We start from the raw sequence: 19,438 nt of genomic DNA on the forward strand, positions 1-19,438 counted from the left end.
TCAATCTTTTGATGATGACTGTAAAACCTTTCATCGCTCCTTGCATTTGCTTTTGATGCTCACTCCCTCACTTACGCTAGGCTGCGACTCTCTTATCACTGCTTATTTCGCTACAAGATGCAAATGTTCATCGTGTCGTAGTATATATCCCTTTGTGACACGCTTGTCCACAACCCCAAGCTATTTTGGCATACTCTGTTTCCCTGTTGTACCTCCCATCTTCCACCCTTGACCTTTGCTCCCTCACCTCCCATACCTCCACATTTTATGACTTCTTGGCCAACCCTCTCTCCACCTCACCCCTCCTCATTGCTACTTGTTCACTCCCTCCAACATTTACAAGGCTGTCAGATCTATGAGATGTAGTGCAGTAGATGAGGAAGGGTTCCAGGTTGAGCTCTTCAAGCTTAGTATCTTGGTCTTGTGTTCCTTTCTTACTATGCTCTTTTATAGGGTGGTGTGTACTGGCTTTCTAGATTCTTGGTCGAGACATGTGATCTACCCAATCCATAAGTCCAGGTTGGCTTTTGACCTAGGTAACTACAAGACCATCGTGATTGGGCACACCTTTGCAAAACTTTATGCCATGGTGCTAAACACTATCTTATTTAGAGAGCTTGACAAGAGACTTTGCTTGGGTAGGAGTCAAGCCAGTTTTTGGACTGACTACCATACCATGGTTCATATCTTGACACTGTGGGCTATTATTGAGGAGAAGTGACATTGCTCAACGAAAGTCTATCGCTGTTTTGTGGACTTTTGTAAGGCTTTCGATTCCATCCCTTGGGTGGCCCATTTTTAGAGGCTTAGAGACATTGGGATATTAGAGAATTTATCAACAACTATTATGGGGCTATATGAGATTTTGGTGGGTAGATTTAGGACTCCTGAGGGCTTCTCCGACCATATCTAGAGCACCATTGGGATGAAGGAGGGCTGCCCTCTCTCGCCCACCTTGTTTTGCATCTACATTGATGAGTTTGAGGACTTTCTTAAGGATTCCTCGCTTCAAGGTGATGGCTGTCACTTGCACCAAATCTCAATCTCCATTCTCCTTTACACTGACAATGTGGTTCTTTTGGCCTCCTCTCCCAAGGGTCTTTAGAGGCTTTTTGATAGGTTAGTATCCTTTTGTGACTTACAATTACTTGTTGTGAATCTGGATAAGGCTTGAGTCCTAATTTTCAACTGTCTGAAGACCTTGCATCTCCATTTTTACTTTCAGGGCCTAGAGGTTGAGATTGCTTCTTCTTATATGTTCTAAGAGTTAGCTTTTTTGGAACTCACTTCAGCTTGAGACCCGTCATCCAACCCAGAGTTAGCAAGGGGTTGGGCTTCTTTGCCATGTTGGAGAGACAATGTTTCAAACATCACTTTTAGTACATTACATCTAAGTTGTTCCTCATGGATTCCTTAGTCAGATTGACAATGCTATATGGTTATGTGGTGTGGTGACCTTCTCTCCTAGATTTGGATTGGGTCTCGATTGAGCAGGTTTAGATTCTTTTCATTCGGTGCATCATCTGATGCCATTGGTCCACCCCACGTAGTTTTATCCTTGTAGAGTTCAAGGGTTATCTTTTCAAACTCGGGGCTATCTTTGATCTGATCTAGTTTCTTCACCATTTCCGTGGTTTTGTAGACTCCGTGGAAGGTCACTATAGATACGCCTACCAGGCTTATTGCTCCTCAGTTGACGTCGCTAGTTTTGATCCTGCTACCAAGGCCCGTTGTTGGTACTCTCAAGCCACTACTTTGTTGAGATTGATCGTGATTGGGATTGACTGCCTCCCGTTCACCTCCTCCCCTTGCAACAAGGGGAGTTGAATGGGCATGTTAGACTTGATATTTACAGACAATACATTTTCTTGACTTGGTGTAATCCCCTTGGGGGTTTATGTCCGCGGATAGCAGTTTATGCTAAGTGCTTTTTGGATATCCAGGATGGGATTATTGTATGCAAGGATACTTGTCATGCTGCTGGAGCCACGCCTTACATATCTCTTTGGGTTCCTTCAGAGTTGGTTCTTGCCGCCTTCGAATTCAGATTGATCACCATATGGATAGAGAGGATCAGGTCTATCGACTGAGTAGTAATTTAGAATATAGGATTTGTAACTATCCTGCAAATTTGGAAATCTAGGAATTCTGTTCACTCCTATTTCCATTGATGTGTGTTTGGGAGTCCCTTCTTTCTTTAGGATCTCCATCTTTCATTTGGTCAGCCACCAAATTTTTCCAATCAGTGATTTAATGCTTTACTTAACTTTTGGTCTAGGAAATTTCCTTTTTTTGTTTCAAGTTCCTTCTCCAATCTTTCATCAAAATCATTCTTTCTATCAAAGTTCTAGTAGAATCACTTTTGAGACTTTTTTTTGATCCTTTGGCCTAATATATTCGACCATTTTTGAGCTGCTTCCTTAAACTTTTGCTCCGTTTTTTAATTTCTTGATAATATCTTCATTTCTTAATATAACCAAAATTAAGTAACTTATTAGTGGTTATGTCATAGATGGCCTTTTTTAACAAATTGTCCTAGATTTGATATATTTCCATTAATCCCAAAATTGAATTGTCTTGATTTAGAAGTTTAATTTTCTAAGATAGAGACATATCATGCCATTGTATAGAAAAATTTGGGCTAGAATTCCCTAGCTTACTAGGGTTTATATTTCATTTTCCATAATGACTCCATTTCAACATCTTTGTTTAAAAACTATAAGTCAAGAGTAAATTTAGATGTTGAATCACCGCAAAAGTAATTTATAAATGCACAAATTTAGTCCTTGAATTGCAAATAAATTGGCATGTAGGAAATCTATTGGAATCCACTGTGAAATTTGTTTTGGGTTTTTGCTTTTTTCTAATGGATTTTTTAGGGTTTCTATAAAAATTTGAACAAGCCATTTCATAAATTGTAGTGAGGCTTAAACTAGTGTATATAACTATTTCATATCCTAATAGGTGAAGGAATTTTTTTGGTTGATGATGCCGTCGGTAAAAGTCTATTTTGTAGCTAACGGGTAGAATTGTATCCAAACGGGCGCGATGGTTGAGTCACCATTCGGGAACGTATATGTACACCGTCTGAAATGGACTTTGAGCATCATTGTAAGCAATCGTATTAATATGTAATCTCTTCGGTATACATGCAAATAATAAAAGGAGTATTGCTGTGTTACATGTTCTTGTCTGTTGTCGGTATGCATTAAACTATTTACCCCATACGGTAAACAGATAATAAACATGATTATCCTTGTGTAGCAAGGCAATTCTCATATTATTCACTAGGATTAGTCTCAACCTCCAATGGAAGCTGCAAGTTGGGCAGAGCTAACATTTGAGCATGACAAATCATAAACAATTAGATGAGTCATCATGTTCCTTATTCCATTGAAACTTCTTACCTATGGCTTCAATTGAGCGTAAGGGAACATCTATAGAAGAGAAAGATGGAGTGAACTTACCCCTATATTTGAGAGTGCTTTAAAAACTAGTTGTCTTTGTTGCACTCTTGGTGTTGGCCAATTTATAATAGGCTCCACCTTTGTGAGACTCACTCTCAACTTACCGCTTCATAACCACATGATGCAAATATACGATTGATTCTTTTGTAAGCACTTTAGTTTATTCCTCAAAACTTGCAAAAAATTATTTCAAATGGCATTTTTTCCATTTGGTACTGTAAATCAAGATATAATCTAGATACACTAAGGTACATGTATCTATGGAATTTCTCAAAACATCATATATCAAGTGTATAATAGTTGCAGGTGCATTACATAAATCTAAAGGACGCATTGACCATTTGTAAAGACCTTTTGTCAATTTGAAATTGCTCTTCCATGTATTCTCCTCCATTTGTAGTTAATGGTAACTTGAAGTCCAATTTTGTGAAATATTCTCCATGTTGCTATTAGTTCAATAATCATCTATCCTTGTGAGAGGATGGCGGTTTACAATTTTGATCTTAGTGAGTGCTTGGTAATTTGTGCACATTCTCCAAGTGCCATTCTTTTTCTGTACTGTGACAACAGGTGATCTACATGGTGAGGTGCTTGGGTGACTTACTTCTTGTACTGACAACTTCTGAGCTGCTTTCTAACTTTGTGGCTTTCCAGTAGGGATTATCTACACAATCCTATATAGCAGATTTTGGAATTAAGTGAATCTGGTGCTCTACATTTGGGGATGCCACCCCTTAGGTTCATGACAACCCCATGTGAAAACGCAAAACAACTCATCCAAATCTTCGTATGGGTGTTAGCATTAGACATCAAAGAAGTCCCAATAGCTTCATCTTGACTAACTGTCAAATAAGTAAATAAATTGATTTCTCTCCTTAAACAACTTGATAGTGTTGGAAAAGTTCTCATTGATGTCAAAGGAAGGAAGACATATTGTCATTGATGTCTAAGTTCAGAGAGAGATTGGATCTAGAGAAAGTATTTGAAATCATAGAGGTATGAATAGTAGGGAACCTTACAACTTGTAGGAACAAAGGTTTTGCATTCATAAAACATGCAGTTGTTGAACCAGGGACCATAGTCTTGTCACAGTTACTGCAGTTCACCGGAGGAGATGTTACTTTTCCCCAAGGATGACGGATATAATAAGCAGGGATTGGGTGCTAATGAGCATCAGCAATCTTTATAATACATGAAGCAATTTATAAGGGAGCATATTGTTAAATATGCAATAAATTAATGAGTAGTTAGATGAGCAACTTTATTTAGAGAAGATATGGAAGAGTAAGTGCTGCTATTATTAGAAGAGGGCACATAAATTATAAAAGCAGAGTTTGTTTTATAAAAGCAATGAAAGAGAAAAAAGAAGAAGAATAAGACAAAGCAAGATAAAGACAAAATACGTGAAGACAAAACAAATATTTCATAAAGCAGCAATTTCATGAGAATGGATTTAATCAAACTATTACTATTAATAAGGTACCAATGATTAATATTAAACAGATGCAAAGGTGGCATAAAGACAATTTATGTCTTAACTATACAAAAGACAAACTTATATTTTATTGTAGTCAAAGACAAAGGCCATGATTCATTATTCAAAGGGTTATTATTATTAATACTGGCAAAAAGCGATGACTTTTAAAGAGCAGCGATTAGTTGGAAACATATGACTGTTTTAAACTAAATGCTATTTATTCTTGAATTAAGAAATCACTTTACAAAGGGATATCTCCCTTTGTAGAAATATGAAGATATAAACAGAGACTGGAAATAAAGAAGGGCGTGGTTGTAAAAAGAATGTAGAGAAATTAGAGATTAGAAATATATAATTCTGCATATATGAAGAATATGCACGCTAATGAAGGGTTACCTCTCTTTGTTAAGAGATATGTTGGAGTAACATGAGACACGTGAGAGATGTGAAGTGTAAAAAGGTTTAAGGTAACATCCTTCCAAATAATAAGCAAATTTATGAAGATTCTATAAACAGTTTTTTGTAGACTCTATGAGCATAATTGTGAAGACTTTATGAGAGTTATGAGAAGGGATTTATGCAAAGAGAATGAAGACTTTGGAGCAGAATTATGAAGCATGTTGAAGAGAGTTTTGTGAGTAGTAACATGACAGATTTATCATGAGTTTTATGAGGATATTGTGATCTGGTGTGAGTAATGAACTGAACTAGACTCAAACTGTGATGCTGATGCACAAAGTGGTATTTTTTGTATTTTTGATGTTTTGTGATTTTTTGTAGTTTTTGGAATATATACTTTTGAATTTTTGCAATATAACAAACAACAAAAAGTAATTTTCAAGAAAAAATGCAAGGCACAACTCAAGAAATTCATTTGCTTATTTCTTAAACATAGTTTGTTGATGTTTGCAAATGTATTTCAAACAATTTACAAAGAACAAGGAACCTGAATTTAATTGTGTGGATCCTTTGCCTCACAGTCTGCCTGTCCAAGTGCAATGCCAAGTAACAAAATGAATTTCCAGAGCTTAAGGTAAATCGCAGCACCCACAATATGTTACCACAACCTTTAAACTTTAATCACAGGCTCAGAGGATTAATCGTCCAGGTCTGCAACTGCGTACCATCCCTCGAAGTCCAGATTTGGAGGTGACAAAGTGAACGGCAGGCCCTAAAATGCAAATCACAGGAAATATTGAAGGTTTAATTGCATCAAACACAGACCCCTTCAATGCTCACACAGCCCGTAACTTGATCCCCAATTCCCTGAAATATAAATCGCAGCTCAAGATTAATATTCTGGTCAACCTCCAAGTGAAATTTGGCTCAGAACTCGCCAAAGAACATGAAACACTGCTCCAGATGTAAATCAGCAGACTTCCAATGCCACTATTCGAACTCACAATTTGCAATCACACCAGTGCAAGATGGTAATTTGATCCTCTTCACAAATCAGACAATGTTTCAAAATCAATCTCCAAGACACAGTATGAACAGAAGGAGATTTTGCAATTTCTTATACCTCAACACCAATTGCAACACGACTCAGAAAACTTCACAGAAACCCTCAGCCAGACAATCAATGAGAAAATATAAATATTTAAGATGATTCATTCTCTCCCAAGAAGTCATACTTATAATGCTTTTTGTGCTAATTAGCTTCACCCACACACCTTTCACTTAGAAATAACTTTATAATATAAAGTCTGATTACTTTATAATATAAAGCACAGCAATAATTAAAAGTGCATTAAATACTCATTAAATCCCATTATAATAAAAATAAATATGACTTCACCAGATAATCCATCCGGAAACTGAGAGCTGGAATACCAGGCAACCACCCCAGCCTGAACTGCACCACTAAAATAGCAACTGGCCAAAAATGACTTACTAAAAATATTAAGTCCAAAAATAGAAATCTCGTAACACAGACCCCCAAATCAAGACATCAGCACATGAGGGTTGCAATGATGAGCTGAAAAACCATACTCCAGAGACCTGCTAAATCGGGGACATTACAGTTTGTGACAGATTTATTGTCAACATAGCTCTTGTATAGACAATTTGAATGAGGGGTTGGTATCCCTAGGGGGGTAGTGCTCACAAATTAAATGAGGGGTTGGCTCTTTTAGTGCGCTAGTGGTAATGAATTGAACGAGGGTTGGTGCCTCTAGTAGCTTGGAGTCTACAAAATTTGAAAGAGATTATTATATAAGCAATTATTTGCCATGGTTTCCTCTCATAAGGTGTGATATCCCCAATCTCAGAGGTCAAATTAATTAAATGACACAATATTTAAATAATAAATACAATATCTAAATGATTAATAAATAGTAATAAAATGATATAATATAATATAATAATATAGTATTAGTGTAACAATAATATTTATATCTTAATAACTAAATAACAAATAAAAAATATATTTTGACCAACTATTAATAATATGTTGCTAAAACAAAATTAGCATATAATAATGATAATGTCTAAAGTAATACAATATTATATTATAAATTGATAAATAATAAAGTATAAAATAATATAAGTTAAATAAATAAATATGATAATATTTTAATGTAATTATTTCATGGCCAAACTCATGATTCGAATACAAGTCTTAGAATAAAGTCTGAGAATCCATTGGTGATTCAGGAAATGATCTATTGCACATATCGATCAAGAATTGATCAGATATGTTATCAATATATATTATATATTGGATCAAGCAAATGATTCCGGATAATATATGCAGATTGAAGGACTTATATATGGATTTTGTTTATTACTTAATCATCTCCGATTAGTATTGGGTTAGTTAGGATGAACTGAGTGCCTCCGTGTCTCTTCATGAGAAGACACAACATGAGTGGACATGTCTGCTCATGATGTATCTATTAGAAACATTATAAATATACACCAAAAGCAAGAGACATGGATGGAAAATTGAAAAATGCATTTCTCTCTACAGATTGAAAATTTCAGATCAGTCTGATTTAATTATCACCTGAAGCAAATAAATATAAATCAGTCTTCCTCAAATCTGCAATAGCCATTATCATGACAGTCTAATCATAAGTTTGGTTTACAATCACATGGTATCAGAGAAAAGTTTGGTCTTAGGGATCTTTCTGATATTGAGTTGTCAGGAAGCGGAAGGAAAAAGTCTGAATTAGAAGTTACAATCATCAAACACACAGTAACAGGTTGGACCATATTCAAATAAGAGCAAACACCGCCAATCAGTATAAGAAATCATATAACTTCCGCCAGCACTAAAGGGAACAATTCCTATTTTTGACGGAGATGTAGAAAGCACTAATTACTACCAAGCATCTGATCCCTTTTCATTAAGAACTCACAAGTAGAGGAAAGGCATACGAAGAGAAGAACTGCAGGAAGTGACGTGGAGTGTAAGAAGATAGTTCAGAAAAAAATCCAGAGACTCAGACCATTCCATATAAATCAGGATTAGAGCATTCATAATCATCAAGATAGATTAAAGAGGCACACTAATCTGCATTGATTTATACTTTCACAAATATTACATTCTCTTATACATTTGAGAAATGTTATAGATGCATATATTGGAGTGAACTTGAATATCTCAGCCATGTTTATTATATAATAATCATAGGTGATCCCAATACATTTGGGAATAGAAGAACAACTTAGTCAATAATAAGTGACAGTTATTAGGGAATTTAGGGGAGGATCAAGAGAATATAGAAGAAAGATTTATAGGTCTAGAAGGGGACATTACATAAGGGCTTCCACATAAATATCATGTGTTATTGTGTTCTTCTCATGGGTATGATTATTTATGTTGTGTAAATGGTGTTACAATTGTTTAAGTTTTAAATATGGTATTAAGTTTGTGAAATTCACCAGCCTCTCTCCTTTTACTGTAACCATGTGCTCATCAGATAACTTGGTCGGAACTTAACATATTAATTTTTGTTTGGTTTGGTTTTTCATGATGATGTATTTGACCCCAGCATTGACTTACGATTCTTGTTAGTCTCGTGAATATAGCATCACTAACATTTAGACTTCAAAGAATAATGTAAATAATGTCTTCATCAACATATTGTTGGTTATACAAAACTAAATTCTGCATCCTTTTGTAGCTTGAATCTGAACACCTTTTCTAAACCAACCCAATGGATATGGGTGGGGATGGTCAGAAATTTTAAAACCAAGCTTCTTAAAATATCAGCTGTAACCAAATTGCATCGAGGATTGGGATTTACAAGTGCACATATCCTTGTTTTTGTCAATTGAAATTTGAGAGTGAATAGTTGGTTCAGTGTGAAAAGTTCTTTGTCAGAGATGACTATCTCTATGCATCCAAGTCTTTCATTTTCTGTCCTCAGTTTTTCATGTCTTTATAGATAGGTGTCCATGGACTTGTTGAAGTCGTCTTTGACCTTTTTTTGGATGTAACTCAAGATGCAAACTACAACACTTATTGCTAGCATGACCATTGATCCTACAATCAGAAAAATGATTTTGAGCCTACTTTCATTGATGAATTCCATCATTGGTTTTCTTGCCTTGTCAGTTATCTTTCTTGAAGCACTTCCCCTTGTTCTTCTTTTGCTCGTTATTGCTTTTCTCTTGCTTGGAAGACTTCACTCGTCTTCTTTTCCTTTTCTATGTAGTCTGCTGAGGTTTATACCTCATCTAGGTCCTTTGGCGTTTTGATGATAATTCTTCTCCTAGTATAATAGTGCAGTCCACCAATATATTTGAAGAGGATCTTCCTCTTCCAAGTCCATACCAAGCAACGTGGCTTGTCTCCAGATATAATCAGAACCTATGATCTCTTGTATTTTTTAGATGTTTGTTTTTCTCACTCTCAGTATCCAAGGATTGTAGAGGAATACGGCTTTTCTGAAAGGGTTAGTTGTACATTTTGAAGATTACGAGGAGTTTACTTGTTACATGTAAGATTGTAATCCTATGAGCCATGTGACTCATGAAATACATTCGTAAAATAAGGATTTCTGAATGAGGTCAGGAAGATTGTACTTTTGAAAGGTCGAGTAGAACTTTCTGAAGGTTACCAGGAGTTGAAATGGGAAAATACATGTAAATCTGTGAGCTTGCAAGTTAATGAACACATTCCCAACATATGATTTTAACTGCGGTGAGGCTATTTTTTTTAATAGACTTAATGGAACCTTCTGGAGGTTATTAGGAGTTGAAAGGGCAGAATATATGTGAGCCTGTGTGCCATGTGTGTTGATTGTTGAAACTTGAAACACATCCCAATAAATGTGATTTTAGCAGTGTTCAAGACTGTGGAAACAGAAGTGTATAAAAAAATGCGGAGTGAGGATTCGCAGTGTAAAAATCCTTTGGGGTTTGGATTTATTTTGGAATCAGTTATCAAGTAATAGAAGCAAACAAAACATTTAACAAATGAACAACATTTTGCTCAAATGAGAAGCTACATAAACTGAGTTGATTAGTTTGTGAACTGTAAAAATATTTCCTAAAAACTTAGTAATTTCTCTTTCACATTTATTAGTTTTTCCACTGTGGATGCTGTTGCACTCTGTTACAGAATGTTTTCACAACTATTGCGTGACATATGACTTACAAGCATATGCTACATGTTGAGTGAGTTTGCATTTTTTTCTCTTGTTTTGAGAATGATCTTCTTACTGTGCATTAACATGCTAGTCTTCTGGATCAACCAGTGCAGAATAGTTTATGCAGGCTGATTTTGCAGACTCTAGATTTGTACGGTTTTTTTTATTGGCAGAAAATTGATTGTCCGAATTTTTGCTGATTTTGTCTCATTTGTTATGGTTATGCATTTCGATTTAATCTAAATGATTATGATTGAATGCTATCTTATGTTTGGGATGCTAGATGGGGGCCTCAATTGCACCAAGCAACTTACAAGAATAGTCAGCGCTTGTACCTCTCAGAACAGGTACTTGTTTTGTTGAGTCAGTTCAATCTTTGAGAAGTCCTTGATTCTTCAGTGAACTAGTTATGTTTCTCTGGATTTTTGTTTGGTGAATAGGTGTGTCAGCTTCTTTTCAGGTGACTGACCTTCTTTGTATTTTCTTTAGAAATATTGGTTTGGAACTTTGCCGTGACAATCTTTTCACCATACCTTTGTGGTTTCAGGGTTTTGCATGCATAACAATATCAGACAAGATCTTGAAATGACTAATTTTTTTTCCTGTAGACTGATGGAAGTGTACCAAATACATTAGTAATTGCAACATGTGAAGTTGTCAAACCAAGGGTTGCAGCAGCTGAACATATATCTCAGGTAGGTTGGATGATTTATTCATTTGTTACAGTTATAATTCCTTTCAATTCTAAAAGGCTTTGGTTTATTGAATGTGTCCGACTTTAATAAACTTGAACAACAGTTCAAAATTTATAGAAAATTGTCCATTTCGCATTGAAAACAAAAGAAAAATGGGTTATAAAAGGGAGTCATAGTAACTGCTCATGACATTTGTGCAGTTTAATGAAGAGGCACGTTCTCCTTTTGTAAAGAAGTTCAAGACCATTATACATCCTGGTGAGGTAAGAAAAAATAAGTTATTTCGTTTTATATGAGTATATTTGTAGTTATCCTTGACATATCTGCAACTGTTGATTTTGAGATAGCTGTGTTGATTGTTGTTACAGGTTAACAGAATCCGGGAATTGCCACAGAATAGCAAAATTGTTGCTACACACACTGACAGTCCAGATGTACGATTTATGCATATTAGTTCTAAAGCTTTTTTGTTACTGGATAGAAATTATGGTAGACACCACATTTTACAATGATTTGACCAATGCAATTGGTTTAGAAATGCATATCCAGCAATTGTACTTTTCAAAATTTTCTGTGTTATTTGACATTCCTGTTTTATATTTGATCTTAGGTACTTATATGGGATGTGGATTCACAACCAAATCGCCAAGCTTCCCTAGGGGCAGCAGATTCTCGTCCAGATTTGGTCTGCTTTAACTTCTCTTCCTCATTTATTCCATGATGCTCACACCTTCCTTATAAAATGATTCAGTCACATCCTCTTCTTTGTTATGCAACTATATACACCTATTCAAAATATTGAGTTGCTGTCATAGAGCTAGCATTTGGGATGCTCTAGTTACCATAGACTTGGTTTTAGTGGGCTTCTTGTTTCATAGAATCAATGTACAATGTATCGTAAATGTGCAAAATCAAGTAGTTTTATGGTCTAGCGTATTTTTCTTATGATGGAATGTGATGATTATATTTATTTATTTTCCAGGTTTTGACTGGACATAAAGATAATGCTGAGTTTGCACTGGCTATGAGTCCAAGTGCACCATTTGTGCTATCTGGAGGTTGTAAAATTTTCTGTTATTGGTTATAATTTTATAAAGTATCATGGGCAATATGTTTTACATTTCAAAATGCCTCAAGCATATTCTCTAGAGAAATGCAGTGGACATGAAATATGCATAAAATTGTGGAATTGTCTATTTGATATTGAATCAATTTAATATGAAATGAACAGGCAAGTGATATCGCATATGAGTATCTGCTTGAAAAAATGGACATAATACGTAAAGCTATAGAGTTATAGTGCTATTGTAAATTGTAAAATACAGCTATAGCTTTTCCGTTTTTGAAATTAAGCACAGGTAATGATGTTTGTGTTCCTATTATTTGAATGATGGCATAGTGGTTTCCTAAATGCAGAACAAGCTGTTTGTGTATTGCAAAACATAGCTACTGCTGTATATTAGCATCATTCTTGTTCTAGCAATGCTATTTCTCTAGCCGTGGTAGGTATCATAAGGTATATTAAGGGATTACTTCTCTGTTTTTTTTTGTAAGGAAACTTGCAAGAAAGAATATAACCATTTCCACATAACCCATAACAGATGTGAAATAAATATGTAATTGAAATCCACATGCAAGAGAATAGACAACATACTCATAAAAATTGTAACACAAGATATATCCTGGGAAACCCTCATTGAGGGAAAAGATCCAGCCTTCAAAAGCATCCATCACCATGTATTATTCAGCAAAATCGCTATTGCAATACAACAATGGAAGTCTTTAAAGCCATAGCCACAATTGCGCAATCCATGTGAAAAAGCATGAATCCACATCTCATGCCATGCTTCCAACCTTCACAAATGCTCCCTTGGCTAACCTGTCAAGCCTTGTCCCGCTTGACTCTTTTTTTCTCCCTTTTTATCTTCTCACATATCAACAACTACCCTTGTGGCTGCTTATATAGTAGCAAGTCCCATAGGACCATCAAGTGGTATTACATAAACCATGTGCTACCTAACCCATTGACCCCACATTTAATATTGGAAATTTAATTTTTTTCCCCAATATTAAATAATTGCATCAAATATTATCACAAGGTTACAATAAAACTCATCAAGTATATCCCTTGGGAATCTTTATATGTTGCACATCCATCTAGGTGCAACATTAAATAATAAAATAAAATAATACAATATAACAATGTTATGCAATGTGTGCAACACCTATTATCTCAATAGTTTTAACTTTTCCTTATGAACTTTGAGCCTTTGACTTATATCAGTTGAATGGACCCTTATTTTAATGACACATGAAGAGCATGCTTGTGTCAGTAATTTGACGTCAATGTGGGCCCCTCAGGTATGTCAGCTAGTCTGACTTTTGATTATGTGTCATTTGAATGATTGATCACATCCTCTTCTATCAAGAAATTGCTGTCTGAAAATTGAAGCCTGCTATGTGCGGCTTCTGTTTATTGCCATTTAATCTTGTTTGAAGCTCTACTCTTCCATTCAGGCCCAAGCTGTGCTACATGATGAAACTTTCCCATCTCTCCTGTACTCCTTAGTTTGTGCTCTTTGGGGCTCATGTTTCCCCTACTTGGCTTTTTACATTGCTTTCTTGACAACATATGTTGGTGGTCACCAGCGATATTATATTTTTGTTTTTGGTTCTTCCTCTTTGTGAACCTCTCTGTGAATCTCTTCCTGGAACTTTTGATTTTAACCTAATGTACACTTGAGTTGTATTGACCTTGTTTTGGTCATCTGCGGATATTAATACAATTTCTTTCTTCCTTTTCCATCTTCTAGGCTATGTTTAGGATGAATTGTCACAGTTTTCTTCTCTTTGTTATTTGGTTTCGCTTATCAAAGAACATATCCTTTAAACTCAGGTACAGCTGTTTGCTATATCAGAATTTTAAGATGAATTTAGTTTAAGTTCATTATAAGATGACTGTAAAATTGGCCAGTGCCGTTCATGCATTTTTAAAATTAAACAGCACAGCAACAATATGTTATCAGGTATGACATTTCTTTATTAATTAGATCCCATATTAGAGTTGTAAGGTTTCTACACTGGTTTTATGGTGCGTTACAATTTTATTGTGAGTAATTTGTGGTTTAGTTTAATGACAACTATACAGCAGCAAGTGAATATCAATGGCTGATTCAGTGCACATGTTCCATGGGGATTGCATCCATGCCTCTTCATCCTTGGCGTTCTTTTATTTTTTAATTGAACATCCTTATATGATTTTATGGTCACTTTAAGTGTCCACATTTGCACCTCCTTAACACCGAACTCATTTTGTGGCTAGTTGTCCTAGGGTCAATATAGCATTTGATATCAAGTAAGTATTGATGGGCTTAAGTGTTAGACCTTATTGGCACATACCTATGATCAAGCTTGAAAATCTTGCAAGCACTTGTGAGCCAATTCGCCAAGCGAGTCACTCATAGCAAAAATCATGAGTAAATGCAAAAAATTGCAATTTTTCCTTGAAAACTCATCAAAATTCTTATAATATAGTTTTTCCTTCTTGTACTTAGAAAACATGGTGCCTTTAATCCCCATTGGGTGTCTTCACTCTCAAATCTCCATGAGTTATTGGATCTGTCAAATAAGAAACTTGGTTATGATGAATGAGTGATCAGAAATTGGTATATAACTATTGAGTGTGCTTACTTATATGTTATTATTACACAACTTGGCAAAAATCTCTTTAGATGGGGCAACTTCTACACATGACATGGCTTGTGTAAGTGGCATCATCACTCATTTAGGGTTGAACTTGTTTTTTGATCTGTGATATGCATTAATGATTAAATTTTAATTTTTTATTTATAAATGGTGAAAGTTTGTAATGTTCTGAAGATGATTGTGGCTTGAAGGTGATCTCCGTCCAAAGGATTGTAAAGTCCCAAGGCAATCTTGGCCCGAAAGTGATCACTGCCCAAAGGCAATCTTGGTTCGAAGGGGATCTCGGTCCGAAGGCGATCTAGAAATGACTATAGGTGTAGGTTCAAGAAATGAAGATTGAGATGCCCAAAACTTATGCGCACTATTAATTGGATGCCCAATATAAACAAGATATTCACCCAAGAGAGATCCCACTATTATGTACTTTATAACACTACTTGGTAGAGATCCCACCTCTAACCAAGTCTCTTATTGCTGACATATGCACAATTTTGACCACTACAATGTATATATTGTCTCTAAGAGATTCTCTACAAATCTCTCTGGGTTCCAATTTGGAATCTCGATATTCCTTTAAGAATGCCCTCTCTTTGAGTTAAGAGAAACTCGACATCCATAGTTGGATGCCCTCTACCAAGATTAACTTGGAATCTATGAGAACTATAAAATTTTCTTATGTCCATCATTGATAAACATTCTCTACATTGGGTATGTCAAGTTCAGATATATAAATATCAAATATTACATACCTCTAATTCTCCTTGAAATTTGCAACTATGTATTTCCCTTTAATATATATATAGTTCTCTATCTTTAGATATTAATTATTAACTTTGTAGCTTACTGCAACATACCTTTTAGGTATATCCACTGAATATGAATAGTAATTGGTTTAATTCTTCAAGAGGTGCGATTTCCTTCCTTGGTATTCCTTAGACGATGCATGGGGATCCATGTATTTTCATGGTATGAACACCTATTGACATCTTTGCCTTATGTTAACACTCTTTCATACTCTTCATCGTGTGATCATCTTTTCATCATGCAAGACTTGTTTGATAGAAGAGTGACCCTTGCTCATGTGGACATACTCCATCTTACCTTTCGTATGAAGTCCTCTACATTCGATGTGGGCTTTATCTTTTTGTTGTTTGTTCGATTCTTTTATCCAACTTAGTGCTTTATCTCTACTCTCTATTATTCCGTCTTCAAGTGCTGACGTGTTGTAAGTTGCGATGGCTATGAATTGTCCTTTGTTAATATTTTTCTTCTTCTTGGGAAATTGTATTGTCTGCGTTTACTATACTTGATTGGTTGTTTCTACCTTCTGTCAAAGGTAGTGGTGTTGGGTTATATTTTCTTGTTCAGGGTTATATCTTCCCTCGTCCCCGTTCTCCTTATCCACATTGGCAAGATATTTGTTTATTGCATATATTGTCCGCTTCTTTCTGCATTTGGTCGACGTCAGGATATATGCCTTGTTTTTCGTCTTCTTTTGAGATTATGACCGATGATCCTTGACTTCCACTTTGGCGGGAAATGAAGGTTCGTTCTCAACGTTCAAAGATGATGATATCTTCATTTGTTATTGTATTTGCCTGACCCTAAATAGGGTGGACCAGTCTACTCAGAAAGGTCGTGACCATTTATTTTAATGATGCCGATTCAATTATATTAAGGAATGGCGATGTTCAATTTATATTGATTATTAAATGTATTTAGTATACATCTAGGAAGCCATCAATTTAATCTAGTAAATATTGTAAGTTGAGAGTGTCACTTCTATAAGAGAATCCCTTATTTTAAAATTTACTGATCTTGATTAATATATTTATTAGAATAGATTAGTGTTATGCTACTTGATGATATCTATTGCGTTTTTCATTTATATATGGAATATTATCATCAATAGTTGGTGGTATATTTGATGACTTATATGCCTTCATCTTTGATCTATGACAATATATACGTATGGATAGACAAGTTTGTATTTATTCCTTGTCTTATTTCTTATTATATTTTATTATTCAGATTTTAACTCAAGGAGTGAATATTACATAGCCTTTTGTAATTTCTTGAGGTTGTTCGTTTTGTTGTGGATTCGTATTTGGAACTAATTGCCTTGTGTAACCTTGCCTCTTCAAAAAGTCCCTTCATGTTGCTCACCTGTAGGCCATCCTTGTACTTGCTGTGAATATCTTCATATGCAACACACTCTTTGGTAAAGTGCTATTCCGTTTCCACCACTCCTTTTCTGCAAAAAGTACAAATGCTCTCTTCCCACCCTTCTTTAGGGACCTTCCATTAACCAGTTTTACATTGTAAATGATGAGAGCTGGTCCTCAATTGAGCAATTAAAATTTGGCTTTTCCTTTAATCTCGGATCCTAAATATTCTTTATCCTCGTGTTCCCATGTGTGATTAAATTCTTTGATGTAATAGGTTTTTTTTCTATCTATCAGATTTGTCTACATGGCAGTTTTGAATCTCTCTAACACCCGTTTCTTTATTTCTATATTGGTGTTTGAGCACTTGTGAGGATTAATGTTCCATTTGTTCAACCACTTGCTATTTTGTTTCTTCTACATTGTTTCCCTATGTTCTAGCTTTTCCTCAGCCACCAATTTAGGCCAGCAATGTTTATCCATATTTCCCACTTTTTTTAGATAGCTTAGCAATTGGATAATTGCTGAGGCCTCAATAGGGAACATGCTTGCCTCCCCCCAAAGGGATCAACAAAGGAAACATTATTTAGATGATGGTTTTATGTAAGCCTAAGTGGCAAACTATTTTCTCATTAGTTGGTAATCTAGATGCTTAATTCTGATTAGCTCATGTTTGGTGCCATTTGGTTGGTTGTCACTTTTTTGTAATTTTTCTATTGGCTCATGTTGAAGTGCTCGAATCTCCATTTTTGATGGGGTGACAACTCTAATTAGGGTTTGTAGGACTTAACCTGGTCCATTGATTCTAATTTAATCTTGGCTGGCCATTGTTCTTGAGCTTCCTATATAAGGACTACTGTTTTCTTTTGTAAAGGAGATGTTCGAGAATTGTTGCTAATATAATGCCAAAGTCGTTCTACTTATCATTGTTGTGCTTTGCATGGTGACTAGTTGTGATCAAGTTTGGATTTTTGAACAATTATCTTCGTCTTTACTTAGTATAGGTTTTCATTTCAATTTTTTTAGATAGAATTAACGTAGCTTAAAGTAATTTAGTTGAATGAAAGAATTTGTCAATGCTTACTTGCTTGACCCAACATGAAAGAGGCCACTAGCCTCTCGCTGATTGTAGGAGTGCTTTTGTGTTGTGAGCTAGTCATTTTAAAGTACTTAAATCCAATTGATATGTAATCTTTAGTTTGTATCCATTTAATGGGATTGAATAGGAAATATTGATTTGAAAATCTTTTAAGCACACCTTAGAAGCTTGCACTATGTGGGTGGAGTCGCTGGCAATATTACATCTATTAGAGTCCAAGTTCATCCACGTTCCCTTGCATTCAAAATTAGTAGTGGAAGTAGAAGTTTAGATTAGGTTCAAGTTAAGTTCAAGAGTTGGCAACCCAAAACAAACATTATTTTCATTGCACATTGTGAAGCCAAATCTTTAGAAATCTAATTGACAAGTCTTGAGAAACAATGCAAGTCCCCTAAATGATTATCAATAAATTACATTATTTTACCGAGTGAGTGTCCTCAAATTGAAGGAACCTTTAAGTCATTTCATGATCTCATTTTGCAAGCTTAGCATGAGAAACCATCTTCTCAAGAGAGGATTGAGTAGTTGGTGTTTCATCCCAAAACATTGGTTGTTTGATTCTGCATGTTGTAGTGGAGCAAAACTCACATCAACAAGTATTAATAGTTTTGTATATTTAACCAACACAGAAGAATGCTAGATAAGCCACAAATACTTTGGCACTCAGGGGCATTACAAAGGTTCTCCCCTCATATTGAAAATGTATTTCTCTTGAACAATTGGGTTATTTCATTAACTGAAGAAAATCCTCATGCATGTTTTGCTAGACTTGAGATACTTAGCATGAAGGAAAAATGCCGGACTTGTATACAAGAGGCTCGACCCTTGTCCAATTAACGTCTTCCCAGCTAGAATGTCTCCTATTTCTGGTGCGGAGGTTTAGGTGATTTTCTCACTAATAACAGTTGAATTTCACTAAAGTTCTCCATTACCAAAGGACTAATAGGAAACTGAAATTAAATCAAAGAGACCTTGGGTGAGACAAACTTTAGAAACATTCGTTTCTCCAAAAATGATATGAAGCAACAATACCATTTGTAACAAAGCCAAATTTAATAAAATAATTCCTCTACTGACTATACTCAGAAGTGATTTCTACGACTTCTGTAACAATCATAGTTACACCACCCTGGGAGATGGGGGGACAAGATTTCGAGACGGGGGGATAGAGGGGCCTTGATTTGGGGATGGCAGGGGGACGGCGGGGGGATGGCAGCGGGGGATGGGGGG

At 35.5% G+C, this 19,438-nt stretch overlaps 1 protein-coding gene across 1 annotated transcript in view; it reads left to right on the forward strand.

Annotated features, from left to right (window-relative positions):
- FVE (Transducin family protein / WD-40 repeat family protein) overlaps positions 1 to 19,438 on the forward strand; it is a 159,487-nt gene that overhangs the window by 25,803 nt on the left and 114,246 nt on the right. The window contains exons 2-7 of the mRNA XM_089807014.1: positions 10,828 to 10,891; positions 11,153 to 11,239; positions 11,440 to 11,502; positions 11,608 to 11,673; positions 11,850 to 11,924; positions 12,222 to 12,297. Of these exons, the coding sequence (XP_089663140.1) occupies positions 10,828 to 10,891; positions 11,153 to 11,239; positions 11,440 to 11,502; positions 11,608 to 11,673; positions 11,850 to 11,924; positions 12,222 to 12,297 (431 nt within the window). The remainder of the gene's footprint in view (positions 1 to 10,827; positions 10,892 to 11,152; positions 11,240 to 11,439; positions 11,503 to 11,607; positions 11,674 to 11,849; positions 11,925 to 12,221; positions 12,298 to 19,438) is intronic.

Source organism: Cupressus sempervirens, chromosome 10, assembly GCF_028749045.1.
Source record: "Cupressus sempervirens isolate cs-2001-9-10 chromosome 10, ASM2874904v1, whole genome shotgun sequence".
Classification (NCBI taxonomy): Eukaryota; Viridiplantae; Streptophyta; class Pinopsida; order Cupressales; family Cupressaceae; genus Cupressus; species Cupressus sempervirens.